Below are 18,263 nucleotides of genomic sequence, written 5' to 3' on the forward strand. Positions count from 1 at the left end.
AGAGGAGTCTGACAGAACTCCAATTTGTTTAGCCTGAGCAGTTGCATGAGGGGTGTGATGTCATTAACATGGTAACACTGAAGGGGAGGCAAGAAATTAAAAATATACATGCTAGCTTGCTGATAAGCATAATCCATAGGCAGTGCTTCTCAAGCATTAATGTGCACAAAAATCACCCACACATCTGTTAAAGTACAGATTCATATCCATATCCTGAGACTCTACATTTCTAAGGTCCTACTGATGCTGATGCTGCTGGTCAACAGACCTCACTCTGGGAAGAAAGTCATTGAAAAATAGGGTAAAAGGAAAACTCTGAAATTGAAATTCCTTCTAAAGTTAGGGTAAGTGAAATTCAAATATTGAGGGATTCATTTAGAAGACTTCTCAAATGGTAGACTATAAGCCAGCATCATCAAAACCACCTGGAAACTTGTTGGAAAAGTAAATTCTGGGCACCTGATCTCTCAACAAGAAACTCCAGAGGTGGAGACCAACAATAATATGTATTTCAAAAACCCATCAATTGACTGATTCAAGCTAACGTTTGAGAATCAGAGACCTAGAGGAAGAGAATTGAGTGGAGAGAAGATGTATGCTGTGGCCCATCATGAAAGTAATTCTTTAGTTTTCCAATATTTATACCTTTTTACAAAGTAACTTTGTACATCCTTCCCATAAGCAATGGAGGCTTCCCCTGCTCCCCTTGAATCTATTCTCACCTTAGGACTTTGCTATAAGCAATTGAAGGTAGACGGGAAGGTGTTGTCTATTCTGAGCCTAGGTTTCAGGGGACCTGTACACTTCTGCACACACTCTCCCTCTCTGGGACTCCTGTGATCCAGCTCAGGCTAATCGCTCAAGTATGAGAAAACATGGAGAGACCAGTAGCCCTAGTTGAGGCCACCTAAGATCAGAAGATCCTATCTAAGGACACCTGAGTGCTGTCAAGAGCAACCAGACATGCAGGTTTCTAGCAAATATGAAACATTGAGTTTGTTTGTTTTTTCCATTTTTTGGAGACCTTAGAGATAAGGCCTCCCTAAGTTGCTGAGACTGGCTTTGAACTTGGGATCCCCCTGCCTCAGCCTCCCAAGTAGCTGGGATTACAGGTGTGCACCACCACACCTGGTCTTGTGTGGCTATTTAAATTCAAACTAAATAAAATTTAAAGTTCAGTTTGTCAGTTTTACAAGGCATATTTCAACTGCTCAAGAGTAGAAACTATATTGGACAACACAGGTTAAGGCAACTGAGTCTCAAACTGAACCCATTTTCCTTTCCAAACCATCCCTATTCCATATTTCCTACCTCGGATACTGATATCTTCATGCACCAAACTCTCACAGGTCATCTGGTCATCCTAGACTAACTCTTTCTCACAGCTCATCTCCAACTAAATGTTGCCCAAGTCTTGTCTAGTTTACCTCAGAAATCTCTTGAATCTATCTTTTTCTCTGGATCTCTATTGTCACAAGCTCTTCTGACTTCCGGTTTGAGCTACTTCAAAAAGGTTCTTTAATTTGTCTTTTAGCAAGGCTTTCCTGGTTCCAAACTTCTACATTAATGCTATTTATTTCTTAAGAACAAATCTAATTGTTCCACTCATACCTTTAAAATTACTTTTAGTGGGCTGGGGATGTAGCTCAGTGGTAGACCACTTGCATGTGCAAGGCCCTGGGTTCAATCTCCAGTACCACAAATAAAATTCCTGTTGGTCCACCCTTTATGTCCGTAGGATTTACCATAGTCTTGGATTATATGTACTTGGATTAAATGTATTTGATGAGCAAATACATTTTACAGATAGAAAAGCAAAGAGCCTCTTCCTAGGAGATATGTTTACCTATTTAAAATAAAGATCATGTAGATAAGCAGCCTCCCCCAGGCAAATACTATAACGTGCTTTGTTTTGCCCCCATATGAAAGTATATCATCCAACTTTCTGAAACAATCACAGATGCAGATTCTACAGGGAGCAATTCAGACTCAAATCTTAGCGTAACTTCAATTCCATTTATCTTGTCTCTTGGTTTTCTTAGTCAGATCCAATGGTATTTACCATCCCCCAATATCCCTGTAGGGAAAGCAGGAAAGAATTTACAAATTTTCATGACATTATATAACAGCCAAACATTTTTTTTTAAGTAACCCCCCCTCCCCCCACAGGTACTAGGGATTGACTCCAGAGGCACTTAGCCACTAAGCCACATCCCCAGCCCTTTTTATTATTTTGAGGCAGGGTCTCATTAAGTTACTTAAGGTCTCCCTAAATTGCTGAGACTGGCTTTGAATTTACGATCCTCCTGCCCCACCCTCCTAAACTGCTGGGAATTACAGGTGTGTACCACCATGCCTGGCGCTTGCTTACTGTACTTTTTAAGATAACCATATCCTGCTAGCTGTTTTCCATATCTATGTGGTTCAAGTATTAACTAAAAGCCCAGGATGATGAAATAATCTTTATTATTACCAAGTTCTAATTATCTCCTGTGTGCACATGTTGACTACTGTAAAGAAACACATATACAGTTTGAAGGACAAGATTTAATACCTGGGACACATTTTCTCCCTCCTCTCTTGCCATCACCAAGTGTGTCTTCGTTTAGAGGACACTTAACCACCTTGCAGATCATTACCTTCAGTTCCAATCACCTTCATCTCCACCCATTTCATTTCTGCTATACAATTCTGACCATGCCTAGAGTGAGGCACTCTAAAACATTTTGTCTTCTTATTCCTGCCCTTATACCTACTTGAATCTCACTGGAAAGCAGATCCCTTGATACTTCCCCGTTCTCCAAGATTACAGGTTACCTCTTAGCTTCACCTCCTGCCCTATAGCTGCCCTGACACCAAGATGCATCAACAGGATCAGCTGCTCTCAACAGCATTCCTCACAACTCCCTTGCCCATGTTTTTACTGCTGTATCCAGCAGAACTTTTACAGATAAAGCCATCTCAGTATGAATATGGAATGCGAACTATACATTATTAATTTCTGCTTCTACTCCCAGCAGTGAATACTACCAGGACAAGAAGAAATCACAAATCTGTTTCCCACCATTTAAATATCCATCACAGGAGGTGCCTCAATCAACAAGTCTTAACCCTGTCCCCATGCCCTTCAAGGGGTAGGCATTTTTCTTTTCTTAAGCCCAATCCTCCCTCCTGACACCTTTCATTCACAAATGGCATTCTTCCTATTTCATGGGGGTTCTATGGCATGCACTACCTAACCTTATCACATCTAGCCACAAATCTTTGTCCATTTTCACCTGCTTCTGCCATTTTAGACTATGACTTGCCTCTGCTTCTAGCCATTACTTCATTCACACATTTTGGATGTCCTTCCAGAGCTTTTGCTTCATCCATTACTGCTCATTTTCAACATGTCCTGCTCCAGGGGTCCTTTCTAAAAGCTCTCTCTCCCACTTAAAATTTAAAACAACCGAACCCTCCTTTTATCTTACACTCCTCTAGTTTCAACTCTATACTCTTCCTTTCTTAGCCAGGCCTCCAGGAATAGTTGTCTTTCCTCAACACCCCACTTCCTCACCTCTGCATCCTTCCTGTAAAATAAACTTGCTCTATTCTACTAAAATTGCTCTCATGACTGACTTCCTCAAATAGACGAGGTGGATATAATCTCATTTCTTCATACTTCTAACTTCAACTCCCTTATTACTATTTCTCAACACACAAAATAACATTTCATGATACTTTGCCCCAAGTTCTTCCTTCTTACAGAATCAAATGAAATCTTCGCAGGTGCTCAATACTTTATTCAGACTACCAACTTTCAAGTCTCATATCACATCTTATCACACTTCACTTTCCAGTACTTCTTTAAAAATATTGTACTTTCCCAACTGTATCACCTAGTCACAAATGTGTGCAGAACTCTCAACCAAGCTGGAATGTCAAATTCCTTCTCTGCCAGCTGTATGACTTACAATGTCTCCTTGAATTCAAGATCAGATGCAACCTTGTTGGTTTAGCCTTTCCTGTGCCTCTGGGCAGACTTGGTTCACGATGTTGAACTTGAATGCACTTTATAGATCGGGCCACTGGTGCTTGTAGCACTTTTCTGTACCTGAACCCATCAGTGAGGCCAGGGCCTTATCTTACAATCACTCCATAATTCCCAGCTTCTATTGTGCAATGCCTAGTGCATTTTTACATAAGGTTTTATGAAATAATTTTAACAACACAAACTAATATATGGTTAGGAAAAAAACAAGTACTGCAGAGAAGTGTTAGATGATTTTAGAAGGAAGAATTTAGGGAGGTGCAATACAAGGAAATTTCTTGAAAAGTGCTGGATGGCTAGTGAGACTGATTTTCAGGAGCTTACAGGAGAATGAACAATGGTTCAGAGGTGGAAATGAACACAGTAAAATCAAGGGAGAATAGAGGTAAACGACCCTAAAAGTCAGAGAGATTTGGGACAGTTTTCTGATCAAGCAAGAAGGTACATTTTAAGGAAGGTAAGGTTCTTGTTAATCTAAATTGATCACTGCTAACAGTATGTAGGAATTATAGTGAAGCTTCTGAATAAACTTGAGAAACAGGATTGTCCTCAGAGCTGAACTATAATATGTCCACAAGTAATGGATAAAAGCAGAGTGTTCCTAAAGTTCCCTAAAGAAATGCTTGAGACTGGAACATTCTTGTTACACTAGAAAACAGAATGCTTAAAAGATGATGGATTTAAAGGACACAAAAGCCAGTTTGAAGATGCTCTCACTGGCTATGGGAAAATTTGAGCATTAAAATAAGTAAGGACAGCAGGTGTCACCACATGGTGCATGCCCAGTAGCTGGGGAGGCTGAGGCTGGATGATTCTGAGTTCAAAGCTAGCTTCGGCAAAAGCGAGGCGGTAAGTAACTCAGTCAAACCCTGGCTAAATAAAATACAAAATAGGGCTAGGGATGTGGCTCAGTGGTCGAGTGTCCCCGAGTTCAATCCCAAGTACCCCCCCATAAAACAAATAAATAAGAACAAAATAATGAATGCAATTCATTTTATAAAATAAGGATCCATGGGTCCACACCAGATAAACTACTTACAGAAAAAGTAAGTATAAACCAAAACATGAAGTTAGAAAAATCACTATTTTATAACCATCACAGTAAAAAAAAAAAAAAAAAAAAAAAAAAAAAAGATTCAGGCAAGAAGCATCAACAGATAATAAAATTTAGGCAGGGTAAGTTTATGGGCAACAGGGATGCTTACGTGATTTCAAAGCATCTCCCCACAAATTAATTACAAAGGAAAAAAATGTGACTACACAATGGAGATACTGAACAACCTAACCACATGATCAGAATAAATATCACCATAAGGTACAAACAGGTGCCTCCAGATGAGATTTGACAGATAGCAATATCATGTATATAGTATTCTAGCCCCAAATACATGATCTGAATGTAATCATAAAGAAAATCATAAGTTAAGGGACATTCTATAAAATCTAATGTCAATGTTATGAAAGACAAAGGCTAAAAGAACTATTTCAGATTAAGGAAGACAAAAAATAAAATCCTGGATTGGATCCTACTCAGGGGAGGGGAACATAAATTTCAATCCCAGTCTAAACAAGATCAAATTTGGGTTCCAGCAACCTAAAGCACCTTCTGAAAAACTTTTCAAGTTCAGAAATGTGGTACTAACAGGCTCAGTACTGTCAACTCCCAAAATGACAGAGGACTGCAATTACTCTTCCTACGGGAAGAATCCTCAACAAGTTCTTCCCTTCCCCACACCTTTGTACACACACTGCTTGCTCTTTATTACTACAGACTGGCTAGCGAAGAGAACTGAGGAAGCAGAACTTAAGGAAGTAGTAACAAGTTTTTGTGTTGTGAACCCATCATTAGTGAGCAAGCACAAAAGGCTTGGTTGCATTTCTCTTACACCAATCAAAATGAAATTCAGTCACAAAAACTACTAAAAACCTGAGATAAAATAATGGATACCAAATTCAATTGAAAAGAATATGCTATTAGGTTGAAGTTTATAGTGAAGCTTCCTGAAAGTAAAATGCAGTCTTAGCCTATTTTAAAATTTCCAGCACTTAATTCAATGGGAAATGGGTAAGGGGCACACCAGGATGGGGTTTAGTCCCAGCAGGAGATACATGCCACGTATGAAAGTTCTGATGTATCAAGGCACAGCACCTCCATAGATCTGAAACAGGATAGTGTGGCTTGAGTAAGGAAGGTGGTCAGAGAAACACTAAAGAGGGATAGATCAGAGCCTGATCAAGCAGAGATTTATAGACCATTGTTACTGAATTTTTTTGTCTGCTTTTAATATCCTCAGAATAATGGGGATTTACTTAAGCATTTTCAGTAGGGCAATGAAAACCAAAAAAATTTCAAAGATCTTTTAAATGATGACTCAAGAATAGATAGGGGAAATGGGTGGGTATGGAGCAACAGCAGATGCAGGGAGACACGCTATAGCAGAACTGGTGAGAAATCTCTGCTGCTGAGACTGGGTTGATAGAGACACAATAGAAATATCAGTAAAGATATTTGGTGATTGGATGAGAAGGCTGAAAAAGGAATTAAAGATGAGCATTTTAAGTTAAAGACCTAACTACAAAGTAATTTTATAATTTCAAAGTTTGATAGTTTTCCCATTATTTATCAGTGATTGAGTTTACTAAAAACTCAACTTAGATTCTTCTGACTTTAAACCATTTTTCCAATGCCATTTAGGATAAACAAATTCTAAATACAGTCTACAAAACCTGCACCCACACTATCCTTTGGCTAACTCGGCCTTCTTTTAGTTCTTGGATATGGTCGGCTGCCCGCCTCCTGTCTTTGGATTGCTTTTCCTTTGTTAACATAAACTACTCTTAGTGTCTACTTGTTTTCTGGATTCCAACTCAACCATCAATTCCATCTGAGATAAGGACCCTATTACATACTTAAAAGGAAATTATACTTTCTCTTCAGAGAACTTGTTGTAATTTGTAATGTTATATTTACAAATATATTATCTTAATTCAACAATCTTAAGACCCACAAAGGTAGGGGATATATCTGCTTTGCTCTACAATTAAAACAATCAGACCTGCCACACAGCAGACATTCCAATTTCCAAAGAATGGATGGAGTAGAGCAAGGCTCAATTTAGATTTAATTTGAGCTCTGCTGTTCTCTAGCAATCTTACATTAGGCTAGATGGAGAGCAGTTTTATCTTTTCTAAAACAAGATAAAAATAACACAAAGTTTGGTAAGAGTTTTTTTGTTTCTAATAAGCTAAATGCTCCAAAACTGCATTCTGTTGAAGATGAAGAGGAAGATACTCAAAATCAGACTAAATAACTAAAATCATCATTGAAACTAAGACATATATAAATGCTGATCATCTGTTCATGATTTTGACTCCAATAAAATATATATCTTTAAAAAAAAATATTGCTTAGGAAAATTTCTGAATTGTTTTAAAGTGTTACTATTTTATTTTTTTTTTCTTTTGTTGAATACACGCTTTACTGGCAGTCCAGATAAACAAGTATATAAAGGAAATACTAAATTTTTCTTTTGGCAGAAGTCAAGATAAATTGCAGATTAAAATGCTTCAATTTAGCCTGAAGAAATGTTTTGAATCATACAAATTTTTAAGAGGAAAAATAAAGACTGTCCAAAGAGATTCTCCTAACTTATAACACATTTCCAGAATAACTCTCGGAAAAAAAAAAAAAAAAATTCAAAAATACTCATTGACTACCTCAAAAATATGTCAATACCATATGGCTTTATGAAATAACTTCTAAAATTTACATTTTTTATTTAAAAAGGATCCAAAGTTTTAAATAAACCACTAGCAATATCATTTTCTTTACTTAAAAGTGCATATCTCTGAGGGTGGGACATACATACTTTTTGAACAAATAATGATTTTTACAAATTAACAAAAAAAAAAAAAAATCACTTAAAATATTTTAACGGGGAATAGTTTTCACCAAGTCATCTTTAAATAGATTGCAAGAGATGACAATGTTCCTTTCTATTTCCATCGATGAGATGCTTTGGCAGTTTTAAGACATATCAGTCTCTATGAAGAGACAATGACATTAATGATGTCCGTGGAGATGGCAATTGCCTTGATGGCTCAGTTTGAATAGATACAACACTACTGGGCTGGTTCTCCAAATCAGAGGCAAAGGTGCTCTCTTCTCTTACATCAAGAGTTTGTGGAATATTATCCACAGTCTTATTGGCATCATTCAAGTTGTTGGTAAGTGTGGTGATATCACACTCCTTGTCCAGGACACCAAATTCATCTTCTATTGTGACTACGTCTTTAGTTTCAAATGGTTCCAAGGAAGGAGCCAAAAACTCATTTTGTAAAGGGTCTTGAGGACAGTTATTGTTGCATTCTATATCTGCTTTCACTTCAGAATCTTTATCACTGTCACTGTCAATGGTAATAACAACTGGGGAACGTGAAGTATTATCTCCATGATGTTTCTTATGCTTCTTCTTGTGCTTCTTCTTTTTCTTTTTATGATGTTTAGATGTATCCGTAGCTTTCCCTTCATAAACTATCTCTACACTTAAGCTCCGGGCTCTCCTCTTTCTTTTCTTGGGTTTTGTTTCTCTGTCTGATGATCGGCTGTCTGAAAAGCTATCACTCTCATTTTTGTAATTTCCATCCAATTTTGATGAAGATTTTTGGTAATGACTGTCCTTTACTTTAGAAGCAAATTCACGAGATGGTTGAGCCACTTCATTAGTACCCTCCAAATGCCGTGTTTTATATTTTCGTTTCCCGCCAGGCTTTTCATTTCTCACCCGCTCAGGCCCTGTAGAGGCAGTCCTTGACCGATTACTAGACAGGCTCCTCGATCTGTGCCTTTCATAATAATAATACTTCCTTTCACTGTGATTATTCTTTTTCCTAGCATTTGTTCTTTCAGAAAAGGACTGAATTCTAAATTCTGGACTTGAAGATTGTCTAGAATAATGGGCTCTGGACAGAGTCTTCCTTCTGTAAGATGATTCATAACCATCCCTGTCCTTGTTTCTACTGTAATAGGTATACTCCCACTTATATCTGCTTCCATAATTATTTCTTAAATAGTAGCGATCTCTATTTCTGCTCCGTGATCTTCTTTTACCATGATCACTGCTACGAGATCTTGATCTGCTTGTGCTTTCACTACTAAGAGAAAGAGTCTGGCTTCTTCTTGACCAACTGCTATCTCTTGTTCTTGATCTCTTTTTGTCTCTTCTCCCTCTAGGTCTGCTACTCTCCCTGCTTCTGGATCTTTTGCTCTTCATTCTTTTCTTCCCATGATGCTTTCTATGATTCCTTTGATCGTGCCCACTTCTACTCTGGGAACGTGAATCTGAACTTCTGGATCTTCCCCTCTTTCTGTGTCTATGGTTATATGGGGAGTATACTCTGTCTCCTCTCACAGATGAGCTCAGGTCTCTAGGAGATGACAATGATGTAGATCGTTTCTCTTCCTTCCTTGATTTGATTCTTGTACCAGAATCACAACGACCTTTATTCATTTGCTCATCTTTTCCAAGAAGAGAGTGTGGAGATGAACATCTACTAATATCACTATCGCCTGTACTGTAAGAGTGCTCTTGTTCTTGTGTCTTCACCGTTTCTATTTTCTCATAAGAGCCTAACTCCTCGGAATCAGAGGACAGTTCAACAAGTTCTGGGGTCCTCTCTGCTAGTGGTTTAACAAACCCTACAATGACACAATTATCTGAAGAGGAATCACTGTCATTATTTAGGTCTTCATTGGTTTGTACTCCTTGTATCTGAGAAGTGGCTCCTCCTGTGACAAGTTCTTCATCTGAACTGTCAGAAGTATTTAAAAGGGAAGACATGGAAACATGTACCTGCTCTGAGCTTGAGTAAGATGGTCCTGGAGTTTCATCATCCCAAGGTGCCTGACTAACAGTGGCTACATTAATATCCAGCTCTTGGGTCTCAGTCTCATCTGGAGATATTGTTATGACTGAAGAATCAGAATGGCTACCTTCTTCATATGATGGAGCAGGACAGTCATAATTAGCATGTTGGTCAAAAGCTGCCATGTTAAAAGGAGATCGAGCAAAACTGATAAATTCATGTATAAAATGCTCAGTTCGATTAAGTAAAAATGGCCTTAAATCAGAAACAAATGCCTGACTCTCCAAGTCATACCGAGTAACATTACTCATGATGATGTGCTGGACAATATTGACTAACGATCCATGCGCTCCAAAAAGAACTGTAAGTTCACGTTTTAACCAAGGGACTAACCTGTGAAGACAAGCTGGATTTCTACGGAAAAATTCAGCTGAAATATCCCGATAGCGGCCACCATCTTCTATATTTCTAACTCGAGCACCAGCACGATAGAGAGTTCGTCTAAAATTAATAATATCTTGTTCTTGAATTTTCCGCAAAGATCTTTCATCGGGCCTCCTTATTGTAATCTGTCTCATAAATTGAGGAATTTCAACATCTCTAGGTCTTGTTGAAATGCCTAACCCTTCAAACAGCACTCCACTATCTGGTGGAGTTGTTGTTCTTCTATTCATGGCACTACTAGGTGAATAAACAGAAGCATTTCTTTCCCTTGTCATTGTTGTACGGTAGCGAAATCGTCGAACTTCAGGGGTGGTGAAAGAACCATTATATGAAGGCCTTAGGACGTACTCCTTGAAGTCATCTTCTGCCCTCACAGAATGAAAAATAGAATCAAAGGGCTGTTTACAAAGTGGACATTCAGCTTTGTTTTTTGACCACTCCTGTACACAGCGAAAACAGAACTTGTGCAAACACCGATCTAAGTAAGACACATTATCAAATCTATCCAAGCATATAGGACACTTAGAATCAGGAGATGCATCAGCTGGTACTGTCTGTTGCAATTTGCTAGTGCCAGCTTTAGGTGAAAAGTTGTCCATTTTAAATTCTTTAGCAGCTGATGCCATTATCTGTAAAAGGGAAAGAAATATATCAGTAACCAGATAAAAGAGGAATAACTAAAAAAAAATCTGAACAAAACCAAAAACAAAAACCTTGGAACATACTTTCATGAAAATACATGAGTGGCTTTTTTATTACAAGGAGGAAGTGCAGCATAATACTACAGTGCTTGAAGTACAAGCTCTAAAAACTCAGATTTCCTAGGATCAAATCCTGGTATACACTACAGTGTTACTATCTCTATGCTTTAATATCTGTAGGTCAGGGATAACAGAATTTGCCTCACAGATTTGTAAAGATGTAAAAAGTCATCAGTAAAGGGGCCCAGTATATAGTAAGTGCTCAAAAATATCATGTAACATTCTATTACCTTTTTAAAAAATATTTTGAGAAATATCTGACATATATGAAAAGAATAAAACAAGTATTCAAGTATCGACCACCCAGATTTAACTAACATCTTTTAAAATCAAGTTATTCCAGAATGTTTTAAAATGTCCCTTATCTTCCTCTCTTATCCTTCTCTGGAAAATAAAAATAAAAACACCACAGCCTCAAGCTGATGTCATTTTTATGTATGGTTTTATAGCTTTCAGATACACATGCCATGCCCCTAACATTATATACTACTCATTTATTTTATTTGTGATAGTACCGTATATGTACTTTTCTAAAACAGCTTTAGTGAACTAATTTACATAAGTTTACCTGTTTAAACCAATTCTATGATCTTCAGTGAAAGATTCTCTAAAAAATAATCTTTAAGATTAAGTGAAATAAATATAAAAAGCACTCAAGCAGTACCTGGATCACAGTAACTGCTAAGTAAACATTAGCTGCAGTTATTATCATTACTATTTTGACACTATTGTCACTACACTATTATGTTCACTTAATCACTGATTCCTTTCTGAGAACCCTTCCTTATTAGCCTTTTTTAATCCAAAAGTCAAACTACTGTGAAGTATCCTGAAATCATGTTTGCAGTCCCCTTTCCTATTATCTTTGCCCACAGGGATCACTAGGATCTTAAAGATTTTTTTTTGTTTTCTTTAAATTCATCAGTTTATATCAACTCACAAGTTATAAAATAGATTTGCCAGTCTGAAATTTAGTTTGCTATACACTTTGAGCTTGTTATCTATAAATCCTGTTTTGCTAAATTCTGTATTTATTTTGCATATATTAAATATTAATTTCTTCATGTTTCCCTGGGCCTATTATTCATATTCTCCTATCTTCTCTAGCACAGTAAGTTCCATCACTGGTCAAATGCTAAGTCACTTAAATAGCAGAACTGTGATTTTCTAAATAATAAACTCACTGGCCCTAACAACTATAAGAAAACAAAAACACACAGAAGAAAAAAGTTCACAACAAACACTTGTATCTGTGAAAAATTCCACCATAGGTTTTTCAAATTAAATTTGACCATCTGCGGCATAGGTGCTTTCCCAGAATCATAACTTAATAGATAATCAATTAATAATGAATAAATGTTCCTTCAAGGGTCCAAATATGTCTAATCTATTTTCTGGACTGAAAATGCAAAAATCACCACTATTCTTCAATATTTACCAGATCTGGAAAAAAAACAATTATATATGTAATACTAATTGTCTTTGTCCAATTATTTTTTTTATTTGCAGTGCTGGGATCAAACTTAGGGCCTCACTGTACTAGGTAAGTGCTCCACCACTGAGCTACATCCCCAGCCCTTGTCGGTAGTACTTATACTCTAAACTTTTTATTGAATATATTTCTCAGCATTTCCCTCTACTTATAATGCTTCTCTAATCCACCCATTCTGGGGGAGGGGGATAAAAACATGTAGGATCAGAGATATTGCATATGGGTTAGAGGGAAGGAAAAGGCAAGAATAGGAAAGGAACCAAAGATAAAAGAGGAATAACTATAAAAGGTTATCATATGACCTGGGCTAAAGACCAGGTTTCACCTAAAACTAGCTCTGTAAACCAAAGAAATTCATATTAATTCTACAGTTTTACCCCTGGGTAAGAAAGAGATTATTTGGAAAAAAAGGTTGGTGAATTTCCATTCAATACATTTTATCTTAATTTGTTTCTTTGGAAGGTAGAATTTTAGTACTTACTGAACATTTCTTGTTCATATAAAAATTGCTACCCAGAATAACTTAGAAGAAATTACTGGGAAGTAAACTTGAAATTCAAATAGAACAAAATCTTAAAGTTTGATTTTTCACAAAAAGGAAATCTTAGTCTATTCTTCTCTAGTTTTTATAAGCCTATCAACCACTTTGATAGCATAAGGCTAAAGATTGACCGACAAAGTCCTCCACCACAGGTAAAAAGAGTAACTTGAGTTCTCTCCTGAATTTCTAAATAGGAATATCTTTAGCTACGAAGAATGGTATTCATCAGAAATATCAAATTATGACAAAGCAGAACAAATGTCATATTTGAATCACTTCAAATCTGTTAATAATTATCTCTTCCAAATTATCACTGAAGTTAAAATGTTTTTTAAAATAAAAATAAAGTAGAATCACATATGATCCAAGAATTCCACATCTAGATATTTACCCAAGAGAAATAACACATATGCAAACAAAACTTTTCATGTGAATATTTACAGCAGCATTAGTCATAATAGTAAAACGTCCATAAACTGGATTGGATTAATATAAATGTGGTTTATATGTAAAATGGATTATTTGGCAATAAAAAGTAATGAAATACTGATATGTGCTACAAAATGGATAAACCTTTTTGTTATGTCAAATGAAAAAAAAAAAATCAGCCACAAAAAACCACATATTGTATCATATCGTTTATAAGAAATGTCCAAAATAGACAAATCTATAAGATGCAGAGTAGGTGAGTGCTGGTAATGAGGTTTCCGTCTGGTTATGGTGATGGCAGTACAACTCTGTAAAATAAACTAAAAACCACTAAATTATATAAACAGTAAAACTTATGATGGAATGTAAGTTATAGCTCAAAAAAGTTGTTAAATACAAATTAAGGCATAAAACTGGTATGGCTAGGAGATAGATTAAGAATGGAATTTTACAGGAGAGTTTCTACATTTAGGTTGTAAAGATGAACCTGATAGTAAACACATTTAGAGCTGCAGGTTCTAGAAAACACCTGGGTAAAGATTTCTCTACCCTAGCACTTTAGGAATTAGGAATGCAAATTAATTTCCCCACAGAGAAGATTAATCAGTTCTTCTGGTGCCACTTCCTCAAGAGAGTCCTAAATCCAAAATAAAGTTCTCATCTTTAGGATGAACTGATTAAGCCAAACCTTTCCTTCATCAAATCTTTAAATCTGCTTACTAGTCCTAAAAAGGATAAGAACCCTTCACGTTACAATTTGGGGAAATTGAGGATCATCAACAGGCATAATAACATACCTGGGGAAAACAGATGGAGGAAATAAAAGAACTGGGAGGTTAGAATCTATAAAGTCAACTTCTAGAGCATTCCTTAAATAATCACTGGATGTAAAACTTACTAATATGATTACATTTGAGTAAATGATGCTAATTCAAATGCACTTGTCAATGTTGAAAATCACAACCACTTTTTACTTGTGACATGGAGAAGTTATTTCTCAAAACCTCAAATTTTCTCAATTCTAACCTGGCTAAGTAACAGTAACAGGTTGCCTGAAGGGATATATTCCCCGTAAACACTTAGCACAATGCTCCATACATAGAAAGAACCCAACACTGTTCCCGTTATGTGAAAATAAAAGTTAATTTTTGTAACTCGTAAGTACTCATAACCGATAAGGTCTCAGAGGACAGTCTATAATAATCATCATAATATACTTTATCTAGGCAAAGCAGTCAAGAAGATTCACAAGTAGACGAACTAGAAAGACATCCAAAGTATTAAAAACAATCTCAGTCCTATTCCTTGTTACCTTAAAACACACACACACACACTGCACCTCTCTGAACTGCACTGTAATCACCAATTTTAAAAGGGGATATAAAATCATACCTTACCAAATTTAATTTCAATTCCAGCAGTAGAAAAGAAATGCTTGAGAAACCTTTCCCCTCTAAAGACACTCATTCCAGATAAGCACAACTGTGGTCGACTGTAGAGCTTCGCATTTCATGAACTAAAAAACAAAGGCCCTCCAAAGCAAGAGACTTACCATTATCAGCTTAAGTCCTGGGGAGTTGCTTCTTAATTTATCTTAAATAACCAGGAAAATTACCTGCCATAAATTCTATTCAGTTTTCCTCTGAAATCACTATGCACTCATCTCAGCACTGCCCCCTTCTAGTTTGCGAATGAGGAAAGCTGCAACTAACTGGATTGTTGACGAAATCACAGGCAGACAAGCCCAGCCCAGAATGTGTAACACGGCACAGACAACTCCAATAGTCACCCCGAGTGGCTTCCTTAGGTTGAGAACTGCCGCTGGCCAGGATCGAACATACCACCATGTGTATTACATAACCACCACTATCTAAAACACTGTTATTCCCATTATACAGACAGGTTCTGGGGTTTGGGGACCTAGCCAAGGTCACACTCCCTACTAGTGGCAAAGCCACGATTCAGTCTCAGCGGTTGTTTGTTTTTCCCAGAGTCAAAGCTCTTTCCAGTACACGGCTAAGCTCGCGCCCCCCGGGAGCGCTACTTGGAAACGCAACCCTCACCCGCCCACCCGCACCAATCCACAGGTGCGCAGCAGGAGTCGCCTGCCAGGACCCCTACCCTGCCGAGACCCAGACGGCCTAAGGGGCCCGAGGCCGCAGCCCCTCGTGCCTGGGCCTCGCTCCAGTCGGGAGCGCCAGCTCGCCCAGCCCTTCCGACCCCCGCGCCCCATTGTTCCCGATCCGGCTCACCTCGGAAGATGCCGGCGCAGGCCCGGCTGGGGCGCTCGAGGCAAGCTCCCGACGGCCCAAGAGGCTAGGTCGGTGACGGCAGGATCCGCGAAGGCGTACCCGGCGACTTCTCCGCCTACCCTCCGGAGCGGGAGCAGGCGGGGGCGCTTCACCCTCCTCGCGAGACAGCGGAGACCCCGGCGGCTGCTGCGACCCCTGTGACGTAAAATGCTCATCACCAAAGGCAGATTGGGGGCGGGGCAGAAAGCAAGACCCACTCCCCCAACCCCCCGGCGCGTCAAAACACAGCAGCAGCTTTCGCAACGCATGCGCAGTAGATAGGCGCCGGCACTGAGGGCGGGGCTTAGCGCATTTGCCCCAAGACGCAGCCCTTCCCCCATGGCTCGGTTCCCCTGAAGAGCAACACGACCCTGCGAGGCACAAATCCGTCACCACTCTTATGACTGATAAATCGCTCCAGGTTACTGGGTCACAAAATTAATGTCCGCTCCCAGATTACCCAGAACTCACAATAACTACCTCGATAACATCTAAACTCCACCGAACTCTGGGAGAAGTTACTAAAATTACCTCCACTGTGTATAAAGGAACTGGTGTTCCACCTCTGATTGCTCAAATGGGAAGTAACACCGGAATTCGAATGAGATTCACAACCACAGCCCAACCAAAAGTCTTCAGAAAGCTCGATCTGCAGTTTGGGGAAACACACTTACCCGAACTCTTACCCAAACAACAGTTTTCTTTCAAAGAACTGCTTCGCCTTTCCCGCTGCCCGAAATCTGGATTAAAATTCTGTTAAAACGGTATCTAAGCTATATCGTGAAAGAACGCCTGAGCCTAAAGCGGCCCACTGCCAAATTCTACCCCTCGGGCCTCAAACGCTAGCGTCCCCGACATTCTAGAACTAAACTTAGGACTCTCTCGTGCCAAACTGCCGTACTTTGGGTTTAATAGCTCACACATGATGCGATTCTAAGCTCATAATAAACGCTAAACACACACTTGTGGATTTGTTAGTACACTATGCCGGTAACACATACCACGTATTTCTTCATAGAAATACCACTAAAATCAACAAGCTTGTGCATTCTCTAAAACTTCTTTCTTAGAGGCTTCAGTTAAGAAGGATGCCAGCAATTCGTCAGTTATATAAAATGGTGCTTTTTCTGTTTATGTCAAAGACGAACATACGACCGACCGTCTATATTATTTGGTAACAAAGGGGGAAACGTTAATTCTTCCAGCGTTAGGCGCCGGTGTAATATTTAAAACATGGATCATTTCTCAAACTTTTAAATACGCACAAGGCACGTTATTCTGCATCAATAATGCACTACATCTGTAAAGGAAATCAGATGCAGCAAGCCTATCTCTAGGCAGAAAAGCAATTTTAAACAGATTTTTCTCTTTATTTCACCCCCCCTCGCTGAAAGGCGGGCAAGGCCCCCGGTCACGTGACCGCGCCCCAAGTTCGGGCGGAAGAGGACGGTTGGACGCATAGGAAGCACTCCTAGAGCCGCGTGGGCTGGCATTCGCGCCCGGTTGTAAGATGGCTGCTGGCTTCGGCAGCCACCGCCCGGGAGGTTTCTCCAGAGCCTGAGGCTTCCGCGCATTCCCGTTGACGACCGCCGCTTCCTTACCATGAAGCCAGTGAGTCGCCGCACCCTGGACTGGATTTATTCAGCGGTAGGTCCGGTGTCTGGCGGGGCCCCACAGCGTCGACTTCTTGGGCCCGGGGGAGGAAGGCCCCCTATTTCTTCAGCGCTCAGAAACTCTAAAACCCATTCCTGAATTAAGCGTTGCACTCCCTCAACTCGACTCCGCCTCTTCCTGGAGGACACGATCTTCCGCTTTTTACGTAAGAGCTGCTGGGTGTACTCGCCGACAACTCCCATTTGTTAGACTGTTACTATATTTCTCGTTTTCACCGGGTACGTGGTAACTTGAAGGGAGCAGGAGTACCACGCCCATTTACATAGATATTTTGCTTTTACTTTCTCTTGATTTTTTATTTTAATTTTTTAGTTGCTGCTTGCAGTCGTTTTACTGTCCTGGGGATATGTCATTTATGCATCAACAGTAGCTGCTCGACGACAGCTAAGGAAGGAATACCCAGACAAAATCTTCGGGGATGAATGAAAATTTGTAATTCTTCTGGATTTAATTCTCTGCAAATACAATACTTTCTTTATGCTTATCTGTCACCTATGTAGATTTAAAAGTAAAATTCACAATACAAACTTCCCAAATTTATTTTTGTATAGTCCTTTATAATAAGTACAAATAGGCTAATTTTTCACACAGAACTTACCGCTTTTGAGTGTCCAATCAGAGATACAATGCCAAGTTTTTCAATCTAGTTTCTAAAATATTTTTTCAAAAATACCTCTAGGGGCTGGGGCTGTAGCTCAGTAGCAGAGCGCTTGCTTAGCACGTGTGAGGCACT

The 18,263-nt window shown here is 38.9% G+C and overlaps 2 protein-coding genes across 2 annotated transcripts; one reads left to right on the forward strand and one right to left on the reverse strand.

Moving 5' to 3' along the window:
- Positions 1 to 7,760: 7,760 nt before the first annotated feature.
- On the reverse strand, positions 7,761 to 17,821 carry TOPORS (TOP1 binding arginine/serine rich protein, E3 ubiquitin ligase). Its single transcript, XM_079112199.1, has 3 exons — positions 17,458 to 17,821; positions 15,818 to 16,012; positions 7,761 to 10,971 (listed from the first exon to the last, which is right to left on the reverse strand). Exons 1-3 carry the CDS (start codon positions 17,458 to 17,460, stop codon positions 8,071 to 8,073), a joined length of 3,099 nt encoding a protein of 1,032 aa, XP_078968325.1. The 5' UTR covers positions 17,461 to 17,821; the 3' UTR covers positions 7,761 to 8,070.
- On the forward strand, positions 17,224 to 18,069 carry SMIM27 (small integral membrane protein 27). Its single transcript, XM_079112216.1, has 2 exons — positions 17,224 to 17,503; positions 17,843 to 18,069. Exons 1-2 carry the CDS (start codon positions 17,459 to 17,461, stop codon positions 17,954 to 17,956), a joined length of 159 nt encoding a protein of 52 aa, XP_078968342.1. The 5' UTR covers positions 17,224 to 17,458; the 3' UTR covers positions 17,957 to 18,069.
- The last annotated feature ends 194 nt before the right edge of the window (positions 18,070 to 18,263 follow it).

The sequence above is a fragment of the Sciurus vulgaris genome (genome assembly GCF_902686455.1).
Source record: "Sciurus vulgaris genome assembly, chromosome: 15".
In the NCBI taxonomy this organism is placed as follows: domain Eukaryota; kingdom Metazoa; phylum Chordata; class Mammalia; order Rodentia; family Sciuridae; genus Sciurus; species Sciurus vulgaris.

Excerpts from the sequence above, each read along its gene's own strand:
- SMIM27 (XM_079112216.1), top strand. The coding sequence starts at position 17,459 with ATGAAGCCAGTGAGTCGCCGCACCCTGGACTGGATTTATTCAGCG. Across the intron at positions 17,504-17,842 it reads TGGACTGGATTTATTCAGCG|TTGCTGCTTGCAGTCGTTTT; the intron begins GTAGGTCCGGTG and ends TTAATTTTTTAG.
- TOPORS (XM_079112199.1), bottom strand. Across the intron at positions 10,972-15,817 it reads CTGCGCCGGCATCTTCCGAG|ATAATGGCATCAGCTGCTAA; the intron begins GTGAGCCGGATC and ends TCCCTTTTACAG.